The sequence below is a fragment of the Ursus maritimus genome, unplaced genomic scaffold (assembly GCF_017311325.1).
Source record: "Ursus maritimus isolate PB19 unplaced genomic scaffold, ASM1731132v1 scaffold_24, whole genome shotgun sequence".
Classification (NCBI taxonomy): domain Eukaryota; kingdom Metazoa; phylum Chordata; class Mammalia; order Carnivora; family Ursidae; genus Ursus; species Ursus maritimus.
In genome coordinates, this window is record NW_024424897.1 from 11,485,375 (window position 1) to 11,507,005 (window position 21,631).

The window sequence follows — 21,631 nt, forward strand, 5'->3', positions numbered from 1 at the left end:
CTTCTTCCTCAAAAGGGAAATGAGGTGGGGGAGTATAAATTACTTCACAAGCTATCAGCAGAAAGTCCAACATGTGTCCTCCAGTGATTCATTTGGGCGGACTACTTTCACACCGAGCTAAATGCAAAAGTTCAGAGTGGGGTCAGAGGGAGGCCCCTCCCTCCTTGAGTGCCGGAGAAATTTCCTCTTTGTAAAGGGCAGGCACAGTTGGAAGCAAACTCCATCCAAACAGGAAATCGCCAAGATTCTAGGTAAAATTGGTGACTTATTTTTAAAGGACAAACTTTTTTATGCCTTAAGTGGGTGTTTCCTGAGTGCCTAAGAGGTGCCAGGCACGCGGCATGACGTTGTTGGGGACCTAGTGTGTGCCCTGGGGGAAGCTAGGAAGAGGGGAAAGACAACACACACACACACACACAATCACACCCGACAAATCTTACAAAAGACTTTCGGGGGATTTTCTTCTCTCTAAAAAAGGAAAATGAAAACAAAAGGTTGCACATACATACACACACACACACACACACACACACACACCCTGAGTACCCGAAAGTGCCGGGGCTGAGCCCCCGAGCAGGGCAAGTGGGAGGCCTGGGGCGAGGGGGATGGGCGCTCGAAGCGGGCTGGGTGACACGGTGCAAGGGCAGAGCCGGCCGAGGCACCGGGAGTTGGCTGGCGAGCTTGCGCCAGAGGCAGGTGCCAGCTGCGAGTGGGCGGAGGGGCGGGCGCTGGGCCAGGCGGGGGAGGCCCGGCGTCACCTCTGCCTCTGGGAGTCGGGCGCGCAGACGAGCTCGCCCCGAGCAGCCGGGGGCACGGGCGTCCCCGCCACCCGCAGAAGGAGCCGCGGGAACAGTCGCCGCAGCAGCCCAGCGACAGCATCCTCTGGAGAGACGCCCCAGGCGCCGCAGCCGCCTTCCTCCGCCCGGAGGCGAGCGCCGCCGCCCGCTCCCCGCGCTCCCCGCGCTCCCGCTCGCCGTCGCCCCCCGGCCTAGCCGCCCGTCCGCCCGCGGGGGGCAGCAGGCACCCGCGCCCCCCCCCCCCGGCCCTTCCCTGCCGCGGGCTCCCGGGCGGGAGGCTCGGAGAGAGAAGGTGCCGGAGACCTGGGCCCGGAGGCACCATCCCCTGGTCTCCACTCCGCGCGGAGTAGGGACTCCCGCCAGCACCGCGAGCCCCCGCACCGCGGGTCCCCAAGTTCAGGGGCGACACCCCTCAAAGGGGGGCGCTCCCGCGTGGTGAGCACCCCCGGCCCCGTCGACCCCGGCCGGTCCTTGGCGCCCAGCGCCCGCCCGGGTCCCCGGAGACGCCCGCGCGCCCCGGCGGGGCCATGCCCGGGCTGCGCCGGGACCGCCTGCTGACCCTGCTGCTGCTGGGCGCGCTGCTCTCCGCCGACCTCTACTTCCACCTCTGGCCCCAGGTGCGGCGCCAGCTGCGGCCCCGGGAGCACCCGCGGGGCTGCCCGTGCGCCCGCCGCGCCTCGTCCGCGGCCCGGGACTCCGCCGCCGCCTCCCCGGCCCCCCGCGCGGCCGCGCGCAACTTTTCCCGAGCCGGGCCCGGGACCGAGCGGCACGGCGGCCGCGGCTCCAAGCTGCAGGCCCTCTTCGCCCACCCGCTGTACCGCGTCCCGGAGGAGCCGCCGCTCCTCGGGCCCGAGGACTCGCTCCTGGCCAGCCAGGAGGCGCTGCGGTACTACCGGAGGAAGGTGGCCCGCTGGAACAGGTGAGGACCCCGGGCGCCCGGCGCCCACCGCGCGCGCTGCCCCGCCCCAGCCTCCGCCCGGCCGCCGGCGGCTTTGCCCTGCGCTCCAGCTCGGCCCGGGCGCGGCGGGTGTTCCCTGCCCGGACCCCAGCAGCTGTTGCGGACGGCGGAGTTCAGCCCCGAGTGCATCTCAGTGGGAGAAAAAGTTTCTGTGCAGCAGCACAGCGAGGAAATGCTCTCGGCCTCTCCTCTTGAGCTCCTTGTTCACTCCTTAGCCCCACTTCTGTTCCCTGAGCCACTGTCCCCCTCGTTCTCCCTGTCCTGATATGGGAAGCCGCTGCTGGACTTGGGTGTTCCAGAATAGGTTCCCACATTCAGCAACTCCGGAGCTGGTTCGAATTCCGCCCTTAGCTGTAGACCTGGGTGCCTTCCAGAAAGCAATGCTATTCCCTGAAAACCCAGCTCATTCTCTTAACTTACTCCTCTGCCCAGGTCAGAGATCACAAGAGGTCAGCTGGGGCAGAGAGTAAACGGTTAGTTCCCTGACCTGGTCACCGACCTGTTCTGTTTAACGTGGCTTGTGCCTTTGGCCAGTGCTCTGACTTGAAGGCGGTTTGAGCATTGTGGTAATTTGGGCTGGCTTGTATCTGAGGCTGGATGCTTTCACAGAGGAGATAAAAAAAAATCTACCTGGGAGTTTTTAAAAATTCAAAGCAAAATGTAGAGGGGGGAAAAACCCCCAAACCTACTTAGGATTCAATTAAGAAGATGTATTTGTAAAAGGGTGGGAAGGGGGGTGGTTTAGAGGGAGGAATAGTCAATCCTGAGATCCCGGCTAATGACAGAAGACCTTGACGTGAGCTAGAACTCGGTCTTAAAGTACAGACTTGCCTAAAATCACTCACGCCCAGAGTTCATTTCGCACCACACCCAGTACTTTTTCTTAATACCAGAGATTTCAAAATGAGATGTCATCGGAGGGTTTTACAGTCCCTCCGGAGGATGGGTAGACCGTAACTCTGGGTGCAAGCTCCGTGCGAGCCCAATTTAGCCGGTCGCTCATTTTTCTGTAGTGCGGAGACCGGCTGTGGCTTGCAGGAGGGAGGACTTTCAGGAAGCAAAAAGGGACGAAATGGAGAGCTATTGGCTGAAATCCCTGTGGTGAGTTTGGAGGACAGCTTTGTGGCTGATAACTTTCTATCAGAAAGGAGGCGGTTCTCCGTTTCATTGCTCATTGTGTGTAATAAAAAGGCAGTTTGAGGTTGCTTCTCAGACACTGTCCTCTTCAACATTACCTTGATTTCATCGGTAACGTGGGTGTCGGGATCCAGGGACTAGGGAATTTTGCCCTTAGAGAATTGTCGACACACCTGTCGAAGATTCGAGAATGAGGGGACCGTGGGCAGAGTCTCTTGCTTTTGTACAGGCAGACCCAGCATCACGTAGTCACATTTCTGTGCACTTGGACTTCGTTATGTTCCTCTGGATCTTGAAGGAAAGACCAGGGGACTATTTTGGCAGCAAAGCAAAAATCTTTCTCAACAGCGTATCCCACAATTGATTTTGAGCTTGATTTCTACACCATCGTGTGTCACCAAAACAGACTTCCTGACCAGAAATGATTCTAAGTCATTTAACAGAGGATCGACCCATGGGGGCTGCTGACCTTGCTGGATTCGGAGCTAACAGGGTCGTTTCGTGTGGTTTGTTGAGTGTGACAGTTGTGGTATTTATCTTCCCCTTCAAGGGTGGTTTGTGGGCTGTAACAGGAGGGGAAGCTGCACTCTCGAGGGTTGAAACTTGACCTCAGACGCAGAGAACACCTACCTTCACCCAACCTGTATGGTAAACGTCAGTGGTATGACACACGTAAGCATATGCACTATTACTTATGTCAAGGTTAGAAATGGAACGTGGGACACGCATTGGCCAGTGTGAATTTGAATCGCGCTCAGAGTTCTGTTGTCAGAGACAGTCACTCATGAGCTGAAGGGAGAGAGTACCCTGGCCAATATGAAGCACGTGGAAGTATCGATGAAGCCCACGCGCCTTCCACTATGGGCTTCTATGGCTACGCTGGGCCAAGGAAGCCTCCAGAGTTCTGTGCAGACAAATAACTAGAACAGGCAGCAAAGGAAGAAAGAGCGAATGACCTTCCTGATTGTGTATCTCTTGCACGGACAAGTCCTCCTTGTTTGCAACCACAACCCAGCCAATATTTAAAAACTGGAGATTTATAGACCTTTATGGATGCCACCGTGCCAATAATTACCTAACATTAAGTGCTATCCAAAATGATTGTAGCAGCAAGCCATCCGCCACACCAGGAGAGTTTCAGGTAGTGAGATAAGCCAAATCAGCATTCTTCACTCCTTGCCCGGAGGAGACCATTCGTCTGGGTAATTTTTTTTTTTTTAAACCACCACGCTAATAAGTAATGGTATGAAATTGGAAGGTATCTTTCTACAACATGAGCTCATTACCAATAAAAGGTAGGTAATGACCTGTTTTTCCCCCAGCACATTCCTTTTTGATTTCAGTGGAAGATGGAGCAAATACGTCATTTTGAACATTTCAGGTTTTCAATGACTGTTTGTTAACTGGATGTCAATATTTGGTGAAGTTGAAATGCAAAAGCTCTATCGTGTAGATTCCGCAGGCATCTGACACTTGGGAGTTCGGCAAACTTCCCCAACCCGCTGTTTTTCCCTCCTGTCCTCTCCTTCCTCCCTCAAAACCCAACTAAGTGTGGCACAATCCAAGTCAAAAATGCAATCAGGGAAAGTGTTTCTGTCAGGTCGTTGGTCGCTGATCACAGCGAGCGAGCCAACGCCAGGCTCCATCAGGCACGATGACACATTTGGCACCTGTCTTGAATAGTGAAAAGCAGAGAGAGCACAAGGAGCAAGGGGAGCGTCGTCTGCACGACTTCAGGCCAGAAACCAACCAGCCAGACGAAGCCTTTTCCTTTCAAAGTAATAACGGAAGGAAGGCGGGGCTTACCTAGAGCACAGGTGACCGCTCACCTTGTTGCTGTCCTCTGCCTCCTAGAGGCTCAGCTTCTTGGGCTTGTGGGCTGGGTTTCTTCTCTGCCCACAGGCTGCCCAAGCCAGACAACATCTGTCCTTTGACATGTCAGAAGTGGCCAGCTTGGCCTCGCCCTTTGCCCCCATATCTTCGGTTGGCTCCTTGGTCTTGACAGGCAAGGTCAAACAGGGTCATCCCTCCCCCCGCCCCCGGTGTTGAAACTCCGGCAGCTACCACACCAGTACAAGTGTTCTACTCTCCGCTTTTCTTCCTGGACGTTCCCTCAGGTATCGGGAAGGTTGTATTTTCCTACAATTACAGCGTCAGCATTTCTCAGAAGCTTCGATGTGTGTATCTGTGTTTTTCCCACCAGCCCAAAGACAGGAAGCACCTGTCTTTCCCTCTCCTCCTACCTACTCGCTGTCACCAAAAAGCAAGCCTAGCCCCGAGTTTCCCTTTGAAAATCGCAGCAAAGAGGCTGGGCAGCTTTTCAAAAATGACAGTTGTTTAAGGGGAGTAAATTGGCTCAAATTTTTCCGGGGAAGCTTTGAGGAGATCCAGCCGCCGAGGCAGATTTGGGGTTTGGGGGGGGTTGGGGGGGAGGGGAGGGGAGGGGAGAAGGAGCCAGGAGAGATGAAAAAGTCAGCTGGCAGTGAGAACTGTCTGCTCGAGGAGGTTTTGAAGGCAAAGCTTCTTCTCACCATGGCCTCTGTGGAATGAAAATACAATCTCTTATTCTCACCCCTTCTGTCTCTCCCCTCACCTGCCCCTCGTTGTCTCTTTCCTGCTGGTCTCGTGCCGGCCCCAGACCGCGTGGAGCGTAGACTCATCGGGAGCAGGCAGTTCAACTCGCAAAGCAGATAAACGTCTAGATTCTTCCTTCTGGACGGGGGCCATTTGCCTTTCTCCCAGAGTCACCAGTGCCTTGGCGCCTGGTCTGATTCTCCCGCCAGTGATGCCAGGCTAAGAAAGGAAATGGCCTCCTTTGGTCTGCAAATGGACCTCTACCGGACCTGTGTGTGGTTAGCAGAGGGAGTGGGGATCCTGACTTCCATTTCTCTTTTCCAATTAGAGCTTTGCTTGCCTGATTTGGGAAGAGCTATTATTTTAGCGGTTTCTGCGTCCCTGGGCTTGTAGCTGGAGGAGACCTCTCCACTCTTCTTGGAGCCACAAACTCCAAACAGATGGCTTCTGAGAGGGCTAATCCAGAGGCCATTGTCAGTCCCTTCTCCCTCATTCCAGAGCCCGGTCTTTATTGTCATTACTGCAGCAAAGACAAATCAGGGAGGATCTCAGTGGTGTTCCTCCTAGGAGGACAGACACTTCCTGTCTCCAACTACATCAAAATGAAGTCCCTCGGCCCAACCCGGGAGGGTGTTGTCAGCTGTTCCCTTGTTCCCAACCCCCAACACTCTCCTTTCACCGTGTGAAGTTCTCATCAGTCCTGGGAACTCAACTGGCTAATTATTGACATGCAAACCCCTTACCTGAAACATGCTGGATCTGGCCCCGGAACTTCACACAAACTTGCTAACTTGGCTTTACAGTTTCCTTAGAAGTAGGTTATGCGGTGCACAGAATTCCAAGATGGCCCCGTCAGATTCCCAGCCCTGGTGTACACACACTTTCTCCTCATTATTCAACCAAATGCTAATCTAGGAACTGCTGTAAAGGGGTTTTACAGATGTAATTAAGGTCCCGGATAGTTGACCTTGAGATAGAGAGATTATCCAGGTGTGCCTGACCTAATCACAGGAGCCCTTTAAAAGGAGGGAGTTTGGGGGTACCTGAGTGGCTCAGTCTGTCAAGTGTTCGACTCAGGTCATGATCTCAGGGTCCTGGGATCCAGCCCCGCACAGGGCTCCGTGCTCAGCAGGGAGTCTGCCTGAGGATTCTCTCTCTCCCTGTCCCTCTGCCCCTCCCTTCACTGGTGCACACACACACTCTCTCTCAAATAAATCGATAAATCTTTAAAAAAGAGAAAAAAGCAGGGGGTTTTCTCCAGCTGATGGAGAAAAAGGAAGTCAGAGGTTCAAAGTATGATACGGATCTGATGGACCATGGCCGACTTGAAGATAGAGGGGACCACATGGCAAGGGACACTTAGGAGTTAAGATTGGCCCTTGGGGATGGCCAGCAAGGAAACAGGGACATCAGTCCCACAGCCACAAGGAAATGAATTCTGCCAACCGCAAGAATGAGCTCAGAAGCAGATTTTTCCCCAAAGTCTCTGGACGGGAACTCAACGCTGTCGACAGCTGACCATCCGCCTTGCAAAGCCTGCGCGGAGAACACAGCTACCCCTGTACCGGACTTCCGACCTCTAACTCCGTGAGCTAGCAGACGGGTGTGACTTTAAGCCACGAGGTGTGTGGTAGGTTGTTACACAGCCATAGCAAACGAATACAATACCGCTGTTTGTTTCGTTTCATAGAAGAAACCAGGGACGAGAAGGTTGCGTAACTTGCCTTCCACAGTCAGGCAGCCAGCAAACCACAGGCACGCTTTGGACCCAGAGGGTCTGGTTCCAGAATGCGTGTCCTAACCATCAGCTCCGCCGCCGCACATCCTTTGATGTGCACAGGCCCCCACTTTCCCTCTTCTGGAAAGGCTTTTCTGACTCCCTCCACCCACTCTGGTCCCTCCCTGACCCTACACAGCCTCTCCATATGACGCCATATTGTTTTTTATGACTGGGCCCCCTCTAGCTTCATGGCAGCTGTCTGGAGCTTCCTGTGAGAAGGAATAGCCACTTGCTCCGGGCCCGAAAAGCCCCCAGCTTGCACGTGGTCTCGCTAATACATCTGTTTCATGGTTTCCCATGGGGTAAATATCCGTGGAGCAAATAATTGGGAACAGACAACATCAGGATTTGGGGGCTGTTAGTAAATGGCCTGTTATGTCCTATGGGAAAAAAAGCCTCAAACTAAAACAATGCGGACAGTAAAATCACCCCACCTATAACTTCCTACCCCTCCCTGTAAAGGTCTAAGACAAAACCACCCTACTGAGACATTCTAAAATTTGGATCTGGGGTGGGTGTTCTCTTTATTGCAAGAGCCTAAATAAAGTCAATTAAAAAAAAAAAAAAGCCCTGAAGGAAAGTCGAGAAGGTGTCAGGTGCCAGGAAGAGGGAATTTCCTCAGCTTCCTGTACTTTCTGAGGAAGAGCAGCCAAGAAGTCTTGCATGAAAGCACATGGGAAGCACAGAGACCCTGACTTAGCCAAAGCAGTCCGGGCGCTGCCCCTTGGCGGTTGCTGACCTGTGTTTTTCTTGTGATTATTCATTAAGCGGGCAGCTGACAAGAGCCTGTGGGTTCCGCTGAAGCCGGCTTGCATGTGGCCGAGAGCCGAGCGGGGATACCATTCCTAACAGCTGCCACTTGAGTGGAACAGAACTTACTAGGCGGAGAAGCATGTGTGAACCTGTCGTTACCCGCACACACATATCTATGCCTAATGAAAACCACAGCGAGGAGAAAATAACAACAACAAAAAAGGCTTCCCTTTTTTTGTGCCCTGTCACTTGGCAGAATATCCTATGGTTGAAATGTGAAATCAGGACAGACTTGAGTTTGAGAGCCGTGGAGACACTGGCATCCAGGACTTACGGAGGCCAAGCACTGGGGGCGGCCAGTAGAATTTGGCTGGGGCAAGAGGCAAAGTTAAGAGTCAGAAAAAGGTCTAATTTATTGGATCCCCTAGTTCCATTTGGGAAGCCGCAGGGAATAGAGAATAGGGGAGGATCAGCCAAGAACCTGTAATAAAATTCAGCAAAATACGGAGAGTAAAAGAGAAACTCAAGGAGCGTTGGCACAGGGGCCCATGGACTGAGAAGCTGGGCTATTAAAAAAAGCTGGCCCGGGAAGAGGTGGAATTTTAGAAAACTTGGAAGAGGTTGCCTGGTTAGAGAAGATCTTTGCTGGCAGAAGAAAATCAGCGCAGTCTGGCCCTGGGAAGCCAAGCACAGCACTCAGATGGCAAACGTGCTGTCAGTATCTGGGCAAGCTCGGTGGGTCCGAGGGAAGGATGTCTGATGACGCTGACGGAAATGGAGTCTAGAAGCAGGGACAAATGGTCTCTCCTGGCCAATTCAAGTGTCCCACGGGGTCTCCATTTCATCATTTCATATGGGAGTTTTCTACTTCTGACTCATTTTCTTCCGTGGCTTAATAGTTGCAAATTCTGTAGGAAAAGTGTATTTATCTGCACTTAACAGCTCGGCGCGTGTTTTTCGCTCTGAGTTAAGAATGATGCACAACGAGTAGCTGCTTTTCATGCATTCTGCGCCCCTCTGAGCAGTGAGAGACGCTAGAGAAAAGACCAGCCACAGCTCCACGATCAAATCAAGCCCCTTATTAACCACTGTTCCATTGCGATTTTTAATGGGGTTTTTGGACCCCACTGGGTTCAAGTGATGAGGTCTGTGTTTCCCTTAAATTTTATGTCAAATTTGCATTCTGTGCATATGCTTGTTTCCCTAAGAAATAGTTTATTATTTTTGAAAAGTATATTTTGGTTTCAAGTGACAGAGACCCAACTCAAAGGAATGCAAGCCAGAAAAGGAAATGTAGAGACTCCAGTAACGGAAACTCAGCAAGGGCAGCTGTCCTTTCTGTCGCCCTAGTTTTAATCCCCTCCTGCAGCTTCCTGTGCAGGACCAGAGAGAAAAGGGTATCTCCGATTTCCAAAAAAAAAAGATTCTGAGCAGAAATGCTGATTGGCCCGGTCTGAGAAAACAGCCGGGTTGTAGAGGGCTATGATTGGCCCACCTTTGAGGCGGCTGCCCACCCCTCAGCCAATCCCTGACGTCAGGGAGGCGGAGCCATTGGAAACTCTCCTTTTGGCCAGGTGGCTCAGTGTGGGCAAGAGTAGCCCCCCAAAGTGACACTGGGTGGACAGACGGCAGGGGTCCTGGAGGAACTGCCCTGACCAGTGATGCTGGAAAGTTTCTCAGCTTAAGCGCAGGGCACTTTCTGACTCCTGTAGACACTGTTTTGGAGTTTTAATTAAGGCTTTTTAAAACCAAATGCAGGGGTGCCTGGGTGGCTTAGTGGGTCAAGCCTCTGCCTTTGGCTCAGGGCATGATCTCGGGGTCCTGGGATTGAGCCCCACCTCTGGCTCCCTGCTCAGCAGGGAGTCTGCTTCTCCCTCTCCCTCTGCTCATCACCCCCACCCTCTCCTGTGTGTGCTCTTTCACGCTCTGCTCTCTCTCTGTCTCAAATAAATAAATCTTTTTTAAAAATTAAAAATAAAACCAAATTCATTCATAAGAAATTCCTAACATGTGTAGACATTTTATACCAACCATTAAAATCCTCCCAAGAAGCTAGGCCATCTTTATGTATTTGGGCTTCTATCAACCTTACTCCCTTCATGGGAGCCCAAAGAAGAAACCGATGTGGACCGAACTCATTCATGGGCTGATGTCTCTGTCTCCTGGAAGAAGATTCCACGTGGAGGCAAGATGCCTGTCTTCCAATCCTGAAGAAATTGCTTACCTTCTTCAGGGCTACCTGCCTTTGGAAACGAAGAGGGTGTATTGTGGTCCCTGAAGGCTCCTTGCTGCTCTGTTTTCCAAGCATGGCACGTCTTTGACCAAGATTTCGTCTTCAAAGTCTATCAGAGCAAAAATATGGAGCAGTCATTTTCCAAGGGCGCTCCATGAATTTCGAGGGTTTTGGGAGGCGCTTCTCAGGTTCTGCAAATGATTAATTTTCATCTTGAAAGANNNTACTTTAAGATGATCTTAAGATGAGAAAACTCACACTGATTGTGTTATGAACATGACAGCACCTTGAGCCTGTGGCAGGTAATTTATGAGGACAGATGGCTTCTCCTCCTGTCTTCGTTTAATTGAGGAGTATTCTGAGATTGCAAGGTAAGCTGTTAAAAACTGTCTCCCATCCCGACTACTGATGTGTGTGTATCAGGATTTTTTGTACTCTGGTACCAACAGCAATGTGTGGAAATTAATCAGGGACTGAAATAAGACTATTTCCATCTTCCATTACCCCCAAGTTTGAATGCTTGAGTTCTTAATCCTGTTATCACTCTCATTCTTATTGATTAGTTTTAAAAATAAGTTTACATAGTTACCCTATAAATTAGATTTATAATGACAAATTATAAATGTTGTTATTTTATACATTGGCAATACTGTGTAAGATTTCTTTTGTAAGGGAGGTTCCATGTCTAGAAAAATTTTGAAAACCACTGATTTGGAATATGAGGAAATAGAGTAAACGTCTTTTCTTCTTTTCTCTCAAATTGATGTGCCTAGAACCGAAGCCCCCTGTCCCCCCCCCCCAGCTGTTATCAGTAGCGAGAGCAGGGCACTTGCTAATGACCATGCCCCCCACCATGGCTTTGCCGGTGCTTCTGGGGACTTGAGCATAAGAGATTACCTTTTAGGGCTTGTATACGATTGCTTTTGCTGCACAACAAATCATCCCAAAATGTACTGACTTAAAACAAGAACCATTAAAAAAAAAAACCAAACCCACAAACAAGAGCCATTTATTAGCTCATGATTCTGCAAGTCAGCAGTTTGGGCTGAGCTCAGCTGAGCGTTCCTCTGGCCTCTGCTGGGCTCACTGAGACATCTGTGGTCCGCCGCTGCATATGCTGTACCGATCTTGCATTTGCCCTCTCCCATGGGGTCCCCTGTCTGGGACCTTGGCTGAGAGGATGATCGTGGCTCTCCATGGCCTGTCATCGCCCCATCAGCTAATCCAGGCTTCATCAGGTGGTGGTAGCAGCTTACCAAGGGAGAGGAGTCGTGTGCACCGCCCTGGAGGTCCTGGCCAGAGCCTGCTAAGTGTTCCTTGTGCTACATGCTATTGGCCAAGACAGATCAAAGGCCATGTGGGAAGATGCAGGTCTCCTGGCCGTGGGAGAGGAGGTGGCCTAATAACTAGTACTGTTCCCCTGAGAAAGGCTCAGAGGAGTTCCCCTTTGCTGGTGAGTTGTCAGGCAGGGAGCAGGTGGCTGTCAGTGAGAAAGAAGTCTAACTATATAACCCTTCAAAAATGGAATGAAGCTGTGAGGGACTGAGTCGTGTTCCTGCAAAAGTCACACATTCAAGTTCTAATCTGCAGTACGCTTCAGAATGTGACTGTTTTTGGAGACTGGATAATTAAGATTAAGGTTAGATGAGGTCACAAGGGTGCGGCCTTAATCTACCGTGACTGGTGTCCTTGAAAGAAGAGGGAGAGACACCAGGGATACCTATGCACGGAGAGAAGGCTGTGTGAGGATACAGGGAGAAGGCGGCCACCCTCAAGCCATGGAGGTTGGCCTTGGGAGAAACCAAGTCTGCTGACACCTTGGTCTTGAACTTCTAGCCTTCAGACCATGAGCCCCACCCGTCTGTGGTAACTTGTTACAGCAGCCTGAGCAGACTAATACAGAGGCTAACTGATGGGGAGGAGTTATGGGTAATCTGCTGGCTTGGGCCTGGCTCCGCCTCAGCTCCTGGGGCACGGGCAAAGTCATCTCCGAAATTGTCCCCACCTCCCACTGTGGTTCTTCCAGCTTCATGAAGCCTCTGGGCCTCCCTTTTCAAGCCCTTGAAAACTCCCTCACTCCCAGACAAGCCAGCCTCAATCCCCCCTTAGGGCCAAGTGTTTGTTTCGCTCTTCATTCAGTCTCTTTCTACTGTTCTTGTTTATGGATAGACTTGAAGCTCCCCCTTGTTCTGGAGACCGTTTTTGAGGTCTGAAGCCGATACCTGGCTCTTTGTCTCCCTGCATCCCTCCCATGATGGTCCTAATCTCCCCCAAGGCCACAGATGCTCTGATTGAATGGGTGCGGGACACAGCATTGTCTCACCAGGTGTTTAAAATGTGTTTTGTAAATTTTTAAAAAAGATTTTCTTTCTGAGAGAGAGAGAAAGAGAGAGCACAAGCAGAGGGAGAGGCAGAGGGAGAGGGAGAAGCAGACTCCCCGCTGAGCAGGGAGCCCAAGACGGGACTCAATCCCAGGACCCTGGGATCATGACCCGAGCCGAAGGCAGACGCTTCACCGACTGAGCCACCCAGGTTTCCCTTGTTTTGTAAATTTTTAAACACTTCCTTTCCTATGAACCAACATAATATTTAGAACAAGGATGAAAATTTGTTTTCACTTCTCTGGTGTATTAAGAGGCTGTATTTTATAAGCAAATTGCCAAAGACCATTATCTGTTCATTTATCTATAGGGCATTTATGATAATAACTGTTAGTATGATTAGCGGCATGAATATGTGGAGTCCTTTCTGTTTCCTGAAGCTCTTTAAAACAGTCATAATTAGTTCACCGTAGAAAAGCCAGCAAGAGGTTGACCCAAGTATCCCGGTGGAAAGACATCCAGTCAATCCGTGTTTGGAGATAAAGCAGCATCCTTGGCATTGGCCTTGGGCAGCAGACTCTGTGTAGGACCCCTGGGAAGAGCCAGTGCTGTCTTGTACCGAGACCCTCAGAGGCCACGGCTCTCCGAGACTCTCCATTGAAATGCACAAAAACTCCCTCAGTGAAACTTGACGATGTCAAAGCAACACAGGGGAAATGGGTGCGCCATGCTTATTACGATCACAATCCTTGTGTCATTATAATGTCATAGAAACGGAGGTCGTCTACGATAGTTTGCTATCAGAAAATCAAATATACCATCAAGGACGAATTTTAATGCCACACACTGTGCTGCGCAGTGGCCTGGACCCCTCAGCAGAGGACACTTGACAAGACGCTCATTGCGTCCGGGACGTCCCACTTCTCGGAAGCCGAAGTCACACCCCTAAGCAATTGGATGTTGGCATTTCCTGAGCAAGCTCTGAGAAGGGAATTCAGTCCCCGGGCATTTGTTTCCTGGGACTCCTGTAACAAATTTATTCTTCGGCAACTCTGGAAGCTGACTCTGAAACCCAGGTGTCACTTGGCAGGGGGCACAGGGCTCTGTCCAGAGGCTCTGGGGGAGAGCCAGTTCTTTGTCTCTTCCAACTTGTGGCCGTGACACTCCCAACCCTGCCTCCATGGTCCCATCACCTCCTCTTCTTCTGTCTCCGTGTGCTTGGATCTTCACCGCCTGTGTCTCTCTCCTGTAAGGACACGGGTCATTGGATTTGAGGTGCACGTGGATAAATTCAAGACCAGCCCATCTCAAAAATTCTTAACTTTGTTACATCTGCACAGACTCTATTTCCAAAAAGGGTCACATTCACAGGTCCCAGGAATTAGGTCATGGACAGCAGATCGTCTGGGAGAGCTCACTGCAGCCCACTGCAGTCATGCCCCATTATGAATACAAACACCATCAGCAATCATTGTTTTATTGTTAAAAAAAATTTTTTAAATAAAATATTATCTAGTAGATAATCTTTTAGGTATATCATAAAGAAAATTATGATATGTCTCATTATAAAATAAATGTAAAATAGTTGCAAAAAACAAGTCAAAGGGAAAATAAGACCCACAGGGCCTAGAATGAAGAACTTCTCAGAACACCTCTGTGAAAACTGGCCCACCCCAGAGTTAGTTGTGCTCAGGAGAACCACCAGTCATGTCTATAAGGCAAGAGCTACCCTATGGCCCAGGAAGGGCACAGGGATTCCTGGAAATTCCGTGTTCCCCTCCTCCCTCATATCCTATACCTCAGAGGACACCATGTGATATAAGGACCAGGGTCCTCCACCTTGGAAGACTTTCCCGTTGGTGACTCAGTGCCTTCCCCAGCATAAGCGGCCCTATGTCCCAGAGCAAGTCCATATAATCATGTCCCCACGGGCCCCACATGGCCCAGTCCAAGCACACAGGCCTGCTGACTTGTCCTATCTAAGGAGAAAATTGACAGCATTGAGGTTCCAGAAGAATGGGTAGCAGGCACCTGCTTTGGGAGGCCTCCACCAATCTCACTTTTTTGGCAGAGCTGCTTTTTTTTTTTTAATATTTTACTCATTTATTTGAGAGAGTGAGCAAGAGAGAGCACAAGCAGGGGGAGAGGCAAAGGGAGAGGGAGAAGCAGACTCCCCGCTGAGCAGGGAGCCCGACGCGGGACTCAATCCCAGGATCCAGGGACCATGACCTGAGCCGAAGGCAGATGCATCACTGACTGAGCCACCCAGGTGCCCCATAGCAGAGCTTCTGATCGATGCTGAAGGGCTTGTATTTAGGATAAAATGCCTGCAAGCACCTGGAGTACAGCTTCTCAGGGTTATCATCGGGGCAGAGAAGGAGACTTGGCAGTGGGTTAAACTTGAAAGTAAGAACAGAAGGTTCCATGTGAAGGTCGTGGTCCAATGGGATGGGTGAGTGAATTCAAAGCCACCAACCTCTGTCCATCGAGGAGCCAAAGGTCCACGGGCAGTCTGGATCCTCCTCACACAATCCTTTCGGATCTGCTATGACAGATGGGCCAAAGGGTAATCAATGCCGCCGAGCCACATGCCATGGCATGTGACTGCGCAATTCGGGGCTGGGAAAATATTAAAGGAGATTATAACCAAATGTCCACCGTCAATATTAAAAAAACCATCAACAAAGCAACCATTGAATGCTTAATTTGAGCAGTAGAATTTAGTAGTGGCCCCCGTGGGTTAGACTCACTGCAAAATGTAACCAAATGAGGTGGCTTTCTGTTCCGCTATGAGCTGTAAATCCATTAAAAGGTCTGAGGAGGTCAGCCCGAAACGATGAGCTTGGATTTATGACCATCGTGCTACAGCCCTTCTTTCTGGCAGTAACGGAGCTAGTGACCTGTTAAGGTTACTTGTAATCTGTGAGAGGAACACCGTTTTATCTGCATAAATGAAAATGCTTCTTCCTGGCTTTCCTGACGGGGGTGCTGTGCCCAGCCTATCCAAAAACATCAGTTACTCATGAAGTATAAAAAACCAAGCAGATGGGCCAGAAGGTTGGGCCCCAGATAACCAGCTGGCTCCTTCCTGCCCTTCGGGTCTCCTTTCAAAGCTGTCTACCCACAGGGGGCTTTCCTGTTCCAGTGACCTAAAGGGGTCTCAGGGCCTCCTCGTTTGCCGGTTCCCACCTTATTTTCATCAGGACTCTTAACAGGACTTAACACCTTCTTGTTTATTGATACGCTCAGCATACAACCTCACTAGATCACAAGCGAGTGAGTCTTGCACTGAATGGCATGGATATATTCACGTCCTAATCCCCTCCATCTGTCCCCGGTATCTCAGTTGGAAAAGGAAAAAAGTCTTTGTAGATGTAAGTAAGTGAAGAACCTTGAGATGAGGAGATCATCCTGGGTAATCTGGGTGGGTCCAAAGTCCTAAAACAGTGTCCTTATTAGGAAAAACAGAAGGAGATGCGACACAGAAGAGGAGACAGTGTGAGCAAGAAAGCAGAGAGCTGGGTGATGGGGCCACCAGGCAGGAAGGAGCTGGAAGAAGCAAAGAATGGATTCTCCCCCGGGGCCCCCCAGAAGGAGCACAGCCTTACTGACACCTCGATGTCAAACTCCTACACTCCAGAACTGTGAGAGCACTACATTTCTGGAAAGCCACCAAGTCTGTGGTCATTTGTCACAGCAACCCCAGGAGCCTAATGGAAGGATGGAGGCTTGCTTGCCTCTTTGGCAACGTAAGCCGGTGTCTAAAAGGCTGGCTTGTACACAGTAGGTGCTTAATACATGCTTGGTACATGAATGAGAAAAAGAGTACTTTAGAGGCTCTGTGGTCAGGCCGTTCTGGGTTGAAATCCTGGCTCTGCCACGAGCCGCCGAGAGGCCCGAGGCTCACCTTCTGCAGACCCGGTGGCCTGGTCAGCAGTGTGGCCTGGAAGACCCACCCCGAGAGGTATCAGGAGGGCAGCGTGAGGTCACGTATATAACGCCCTGAGTGGGGTGCCTGGGCCATACGGCACTGAGTCGCCAAGAGGGGGTAGAACCACTGCTTGCTTATTCTTTTATGCTCCTTATGACTCACTTGCCACCCGTCCGTGTCCAGCCTTGTCCATTTACATGGGATTCTTGGTTGATGAGGCAGTGGTCAGCTCCCACTGCCAGGGACAAGCACCAGTGAGCGCCTCCAGCCCGGCCAGCACCCTGGCTTGCCTTAGCCACATCTGGTGCTTCCAGAGACGGAAAACACATGCATCGATTTCCGCTTGCGGGCGGGCAGAACACGGCACGGGGTCAAGGTGCAATTAACCTACCTCTTCCGCAATCACATCGCTTCCCACGCCACACGCAGGCTTCTGAGTAAAAACTGGTCAGTTAATGTTTGCCCAGCGACCTGAGCTGAAATGATAGGAATCCTGCAGATTCCAGGAATGACTTTTATTTTTTCTTCTCTCCTCGTTTCTTTTCACAAAGCATTTCTTATGCCAGTTAAACAGGCTGCTCTCTGCTCACTGCAGACCTTTCCCTTGCAACCGAGCCTCCGAGCCTCCGGTGAGTCAGGACGGGGGCAGTAGCTGCCCGCCAAGGAGCACTTACTCTGGGTGGGGGGCGGGGCGCTGTGCTGCCTCCTTCTCCAACTATCTCGCCTAATCCTCCCAACAGCCCCGCAAGAGAGGTCCTATTATCACACCCATCTTCAGTGGAGGAGAAAGGCCCAGGCAGCCTAGGTAACACGAGAAACTGGATTTCAAAGGCAGAAATTCGACATTGACTTTAACTTTGCCTCCTATCTGAGATCGGGTTCTGGCAGCATAGCTGAAATGAGATTCGAGTGCAGGAGGCCTGGGGGCTGCGCTCTCAGAGTGACCCCTTGCATTGTGGCCTGGTACTGGGCGAGGAGGGAAGGCTCCCGGCCCTCTGCTACGGACACGCAGATCGTGTGGTCTTCCCGGGGAGCAAGTTGGCAGTGAGCACCAAAAGCTATAAAAATAGCTCAGCTCGTCAATTGTGATGCACCGTAGACCTGTTTTTTTGTTTTGTTTTACACCACAAAAATTTTCCTTTTATAATCAGGGGGAAAATCAGTGATGGCAGAATCTCTCCCCCACATTCTGATTCCAGGCTTGGGTTTAATCGCAGCATCTGGGACGGTCCCCGATCTGCCCCTTCTGATTCAGGTCTCCTCTCCTCCGGGTCCCGTCCAGCTCAGAAGCCCCTGTCACACCGGATAGGTCTTACTCAACTGCTGAGCCAAAGCAGTGACCCCAGGAGGTCAGGATGGGGTTGAGACCCAGTTAGCCCCACGTGAAAACACGTGCTCTGTTGCAACACAGCATGAAACCAGCTCGGAGAGGAGGAAGTGATTGTGTTTCAACCAGATATAAATGAGTTTGTGTGGAGAAATCAGCCCATTCGGCAAAATCTCACTAAAATCTTGACACCATCATTGCTCTCCCAACAGCGAACAGATAAGCACGTTAGCGTTCTCACCGCCCCCTCCCTGACCTTTATGGAGGCCCCACCAATAGTCTAAATAAATCCTTGGCAAAGCATCCCTTTCTCTGCCATCTCTGTGGAGGAGCAGAACAGGCTCAGGTCAGACATCCTGGCTGTTCCCTCCTCCTTTCCATTTACCACGTTGTTACTGCCCCTTTGTGGACCTTAAATTCCTCCTTCGGAAATTCACAGGGTTTGGGGGAACTAGAATAAGATAATATACGCAAAGAACCCCCAAAATACATGGGTAATAAGCTCTTCACAAATGCAAGTTAGTAACATTAAATAAAAAGATGCATCCGATGTGACCTAAATACCACGAGGGCGAGGCCTCAAAATCCATGTGTTCCCCTGGTGTCCCAGCCCCTGGCAGCCAGGCGGGGCCATATGACCAGTTCTAGCCAGTGCTAGGAGAGTGGACGTGGCCTACGTGGTCCCTTCCTGGCCAGTAGTTAACTCCCCAGGGCCTCTCTTTCCCGACCCTGATGACCTCGGAAGGCCACGCGCTGGGATCTTGGCGTATCCCTGACACCAGGTCCCTGAATCACGCTGTAACCTTCATTAAGTGAGGAACAGGAGTGAGAAAGAAGCCTGTGTTGTGGGAAGCCACCGAGATCTCAGGATTACTCTGTTACTCGAGCAGAACCTTTTACTCCACCAACACGAGTGTGAAAGAAATGGGACACGGATGTCATTTTCTAAAAAATCCAATCAAATGAAACTCTAAGCCCTTTCCTGTTAGGTTGGCTGGACATTTCATCTAAGTCATCCCAGGAGACCTTTTGCCCACACCCCCGCAGTGCTGGGGGAACATGCTTAAGGTCACAGGTGGCGGACGGGTGAGGAGGACCCGCTAGTCCGTGTTCATCACCTGGGCTTGTGCAGGTGGGGGTGGGGAGCTCTATTGCGTCTGTGCCAAGCTCAAGGACGGCGTAGGATTAGAATTGCTGTGGTGCGTTCCTGGTACCTGAAATGCACTTCCAAGGCCCAGCAGTCACTTTCCACCACCCTGGGTCACCCCCCCAGACACAGACCAGACTCGCGACCTCTAGCCAACTTCCCTTTCCTAAGCCGCTTGCGGACTCTGCCTACTCCCCTCCATAGTTCGTGCTTAGGCTGGCACACCCTACGGTCTGTCAAACTCCCTCCCAGCGTATCCCTTCACTGAGTGTAGGCTTTCCAAAAATCAAAACTCAAAAAAGCCAGAGAAGGAGTTGGGTAGCCTGTCTAAATGCCTGCTTGTCCTCTATCATAAACACCCTCCGAGACAAGGAAACTCGAAAGCCCACCTACCTTCTCGGAACAGGGGTGGGGAAATTCCACAAGAACAAAAAACACATTAGTATCTCAATAAATTATCCTACCCCATGGGTCATGGCTCATGCCGAGGAGGAAACCAGGCCAAGGTCTGCAACCCCTCTCTCGGTTTGTAAATCAGATGGAAAAAATAATGCCATGCAAATTAGCCCTAGCGCATAGGCCAAGGACTCGAAAGAATTTCATCTGTGGCTGAGCCGCAAGGAAACTGGCCTACAAACCATGAAAATATGTGCCCCCAGCCTAACCCCGATTGCAATCCCCTGCAGTTAGCGCTCCCCGCAGTCAGACCTTTCTGCCCTTGAAATGCCCCTGCCTGTGTGATAGGCAGTCAGGCAAAGCTCAAACATTTTTTAAAATAAATATGTTCTGATCAACCTTTGATTAGCAGAGGATCCCGGGTGTGGATTTTAAGGTTCCTCCTTTTGCTGGGTCCGCTCCGAGTACTGCCTTAAGACCACATTTCTGTCTTCTGCGCTCAGGAAAACAGTCCAAGAGAGAGAAGACCCAGGTCTACCCAACGTCAGGATCACTTGTTAACAATGTCTGTGTGTGTCTGTGTGTGTGTGTGTGTGTGCTTTATTTGCACGTGATTCTGTGGCTGCCACCCAGAGTTGTCCCAGTTCGGCACTATTGACATTTTGGGCCGATTTTCTGCTGTGCTCGGCTCTCCTATGTACCACAGGGTGTTTCAGAAGCATAGCGCCCCCCCCCATGCCGTCTCTACTGCAAAAAGTTCTCTAAGTATCACCACCCCTGAGGGGTGAAATGGCCTCTCGTTGAGAGGCTCTGGTCTTCGCCAGAGGCAGCAGTCCTATGGAAAAAATGGGCCACAGCTGTGGGACACTTGCTCTATGAATCATCACATTATGCTTGGGTGGAGGGGTTCCTTGGTCCAGTATTAATCTTCCATGTTTCCCAAATGTGTCATCTGCGCCACAGAGTCCATTGGGTGCCAACATGTGCTGTGTACAGGAAGGGCTCTTGGGATAGGAGGGCTGGCTGCAGGACTTCTCAGAGCCTTTACTGTCTTCCCACCACCATAACTCACCCGGAGAGGTTTCAGCGTGTAGCTCTTTCCAGTTTTATTAGTGTGCAACCAGTGATGTTTGTGAGTCATGCTGGTACTTAGCTCTACACCCAGGACTAGAATCTGGGACACGTAGCCCAGCTGGAAGGGATCTGAGGGTTCCCTGAGTTGAGTCTGGGGATCCCAGAGACCAGGGATTGCTCTTGCCTTCTTCTCTGGAGTGTCCAGTCTCCTCACTTCTTCGGCCATCGGTCTTAAGGTTGTTGTGAAGATAGAGAAGCAGGTTTCCCACTGAGGTCACTGTCTCAGCTCCTAGAATGTCCCTTCTCATTGCCATGGTCATCTAGCCCATTCTGTTAAGCCATCCAAAATCAACAAGGTCTGAGCAAAATGGATAAGTCTAGCCACTTTGATAAGATCTTTATTTTTTGCACACCTTGGATCATGAGGACCAAGGGTTTCTTATTTTATCTCAGATTTCCACGTCAGTTAAGCAAGTCATTTCGTGCCTAAGTTCCCAACGGCATGTAGCTACTGTCTTCCGTGGTACCCGTAAAGGATGTGTGCAGTGATGGCCTCCCTACCTGGATGGGCCTCCTGGTTGCATCTAGGGGCCTATAGATCCCTCTCACTGGGGAGGAGCCTGGGGAGTCATCAGGGAGCCTCGCTCAGAACTCCAGTATGAGGAGTCAGAGTGTTGAAAATGGCCCGGGATGCGACAGGCATCCAGCGTGGTGACAAGGAGATGCCCTCAGAAGGCAGTTGGTGAGATCTGTGTCCCCACTCTGCACCTGCCACTCACCAGCCCGGGGACCCTGAGGCGGCTCCACACAGGTCCCTAACTCAGGTTGGTCTCCTCATCTATGAAACGGGGCCAACCGCGGGCCTGCCTCATTGGGTAATTGGGTGGTTGTGACAGGGAATGAGCCAGGGCTTGTGACGTGCCTGGCACAGAGCAAGAGCTCCCCCGTGTTGACCGTTCACCACCATCTGCGAGAGCACCAAGGGCAGCGAAAGGCGCTGGCCACAGCTGTGAGTGGCTGGGTCTCGGGAGCCACAGGGCAAGGGCGCAGCAGCCTGGATTCAGACCTGGCTGAGCGCCCCCTCGTTGCGTGTCGCTGGGCTCCCATGTCTTTGTGCGAGCTTGTTTCGTGGTCCGGCCAGATGCGTTGGAAGAGTTTAGTACGCCAAGTTTCAGAATTTGGGATGGAATGCAGAGCAGTACC

At 51.3% G+C, this 21,631-nt stretch overlaps 1 protein-coding gene across 3 annotated transcripts in view; it reads left to right on the forward strand.

Moving 5' to 3' along the window:
* The first annotated feature begins 201 nt into the window (after nucleotides 1–201).
* Nucleotides 202–21,631, forward strand: part of FAM20A (FAM20A golgi associated secretory pathway pseudokinase) — a 45,921-nt gene continuing 24,491 nt past the window's right edge. The window contains exon 1 of one of the 3 annotated variants that reach the window (XM_008693674.2): nucleotides 202–251. Coding sequence is in view for 1 of the 3 variants with exons in the window: in XM_040640331.1 (XP_040496265.1) it covers nucleotides 1,325–1,716 (392 nt within the window). In the remaining 2 variants the exon portion in view is untranslated. Of the gene's footprint in view, nucleotides 252–1,324; nucleotides 1,717–2,568; nucleotides 2,857–21,631 lie in introns of those variants that run through there. The other 2 variants (XM_040640331.1, XM_040640332.1) reach the window with 2 other exon arrangements.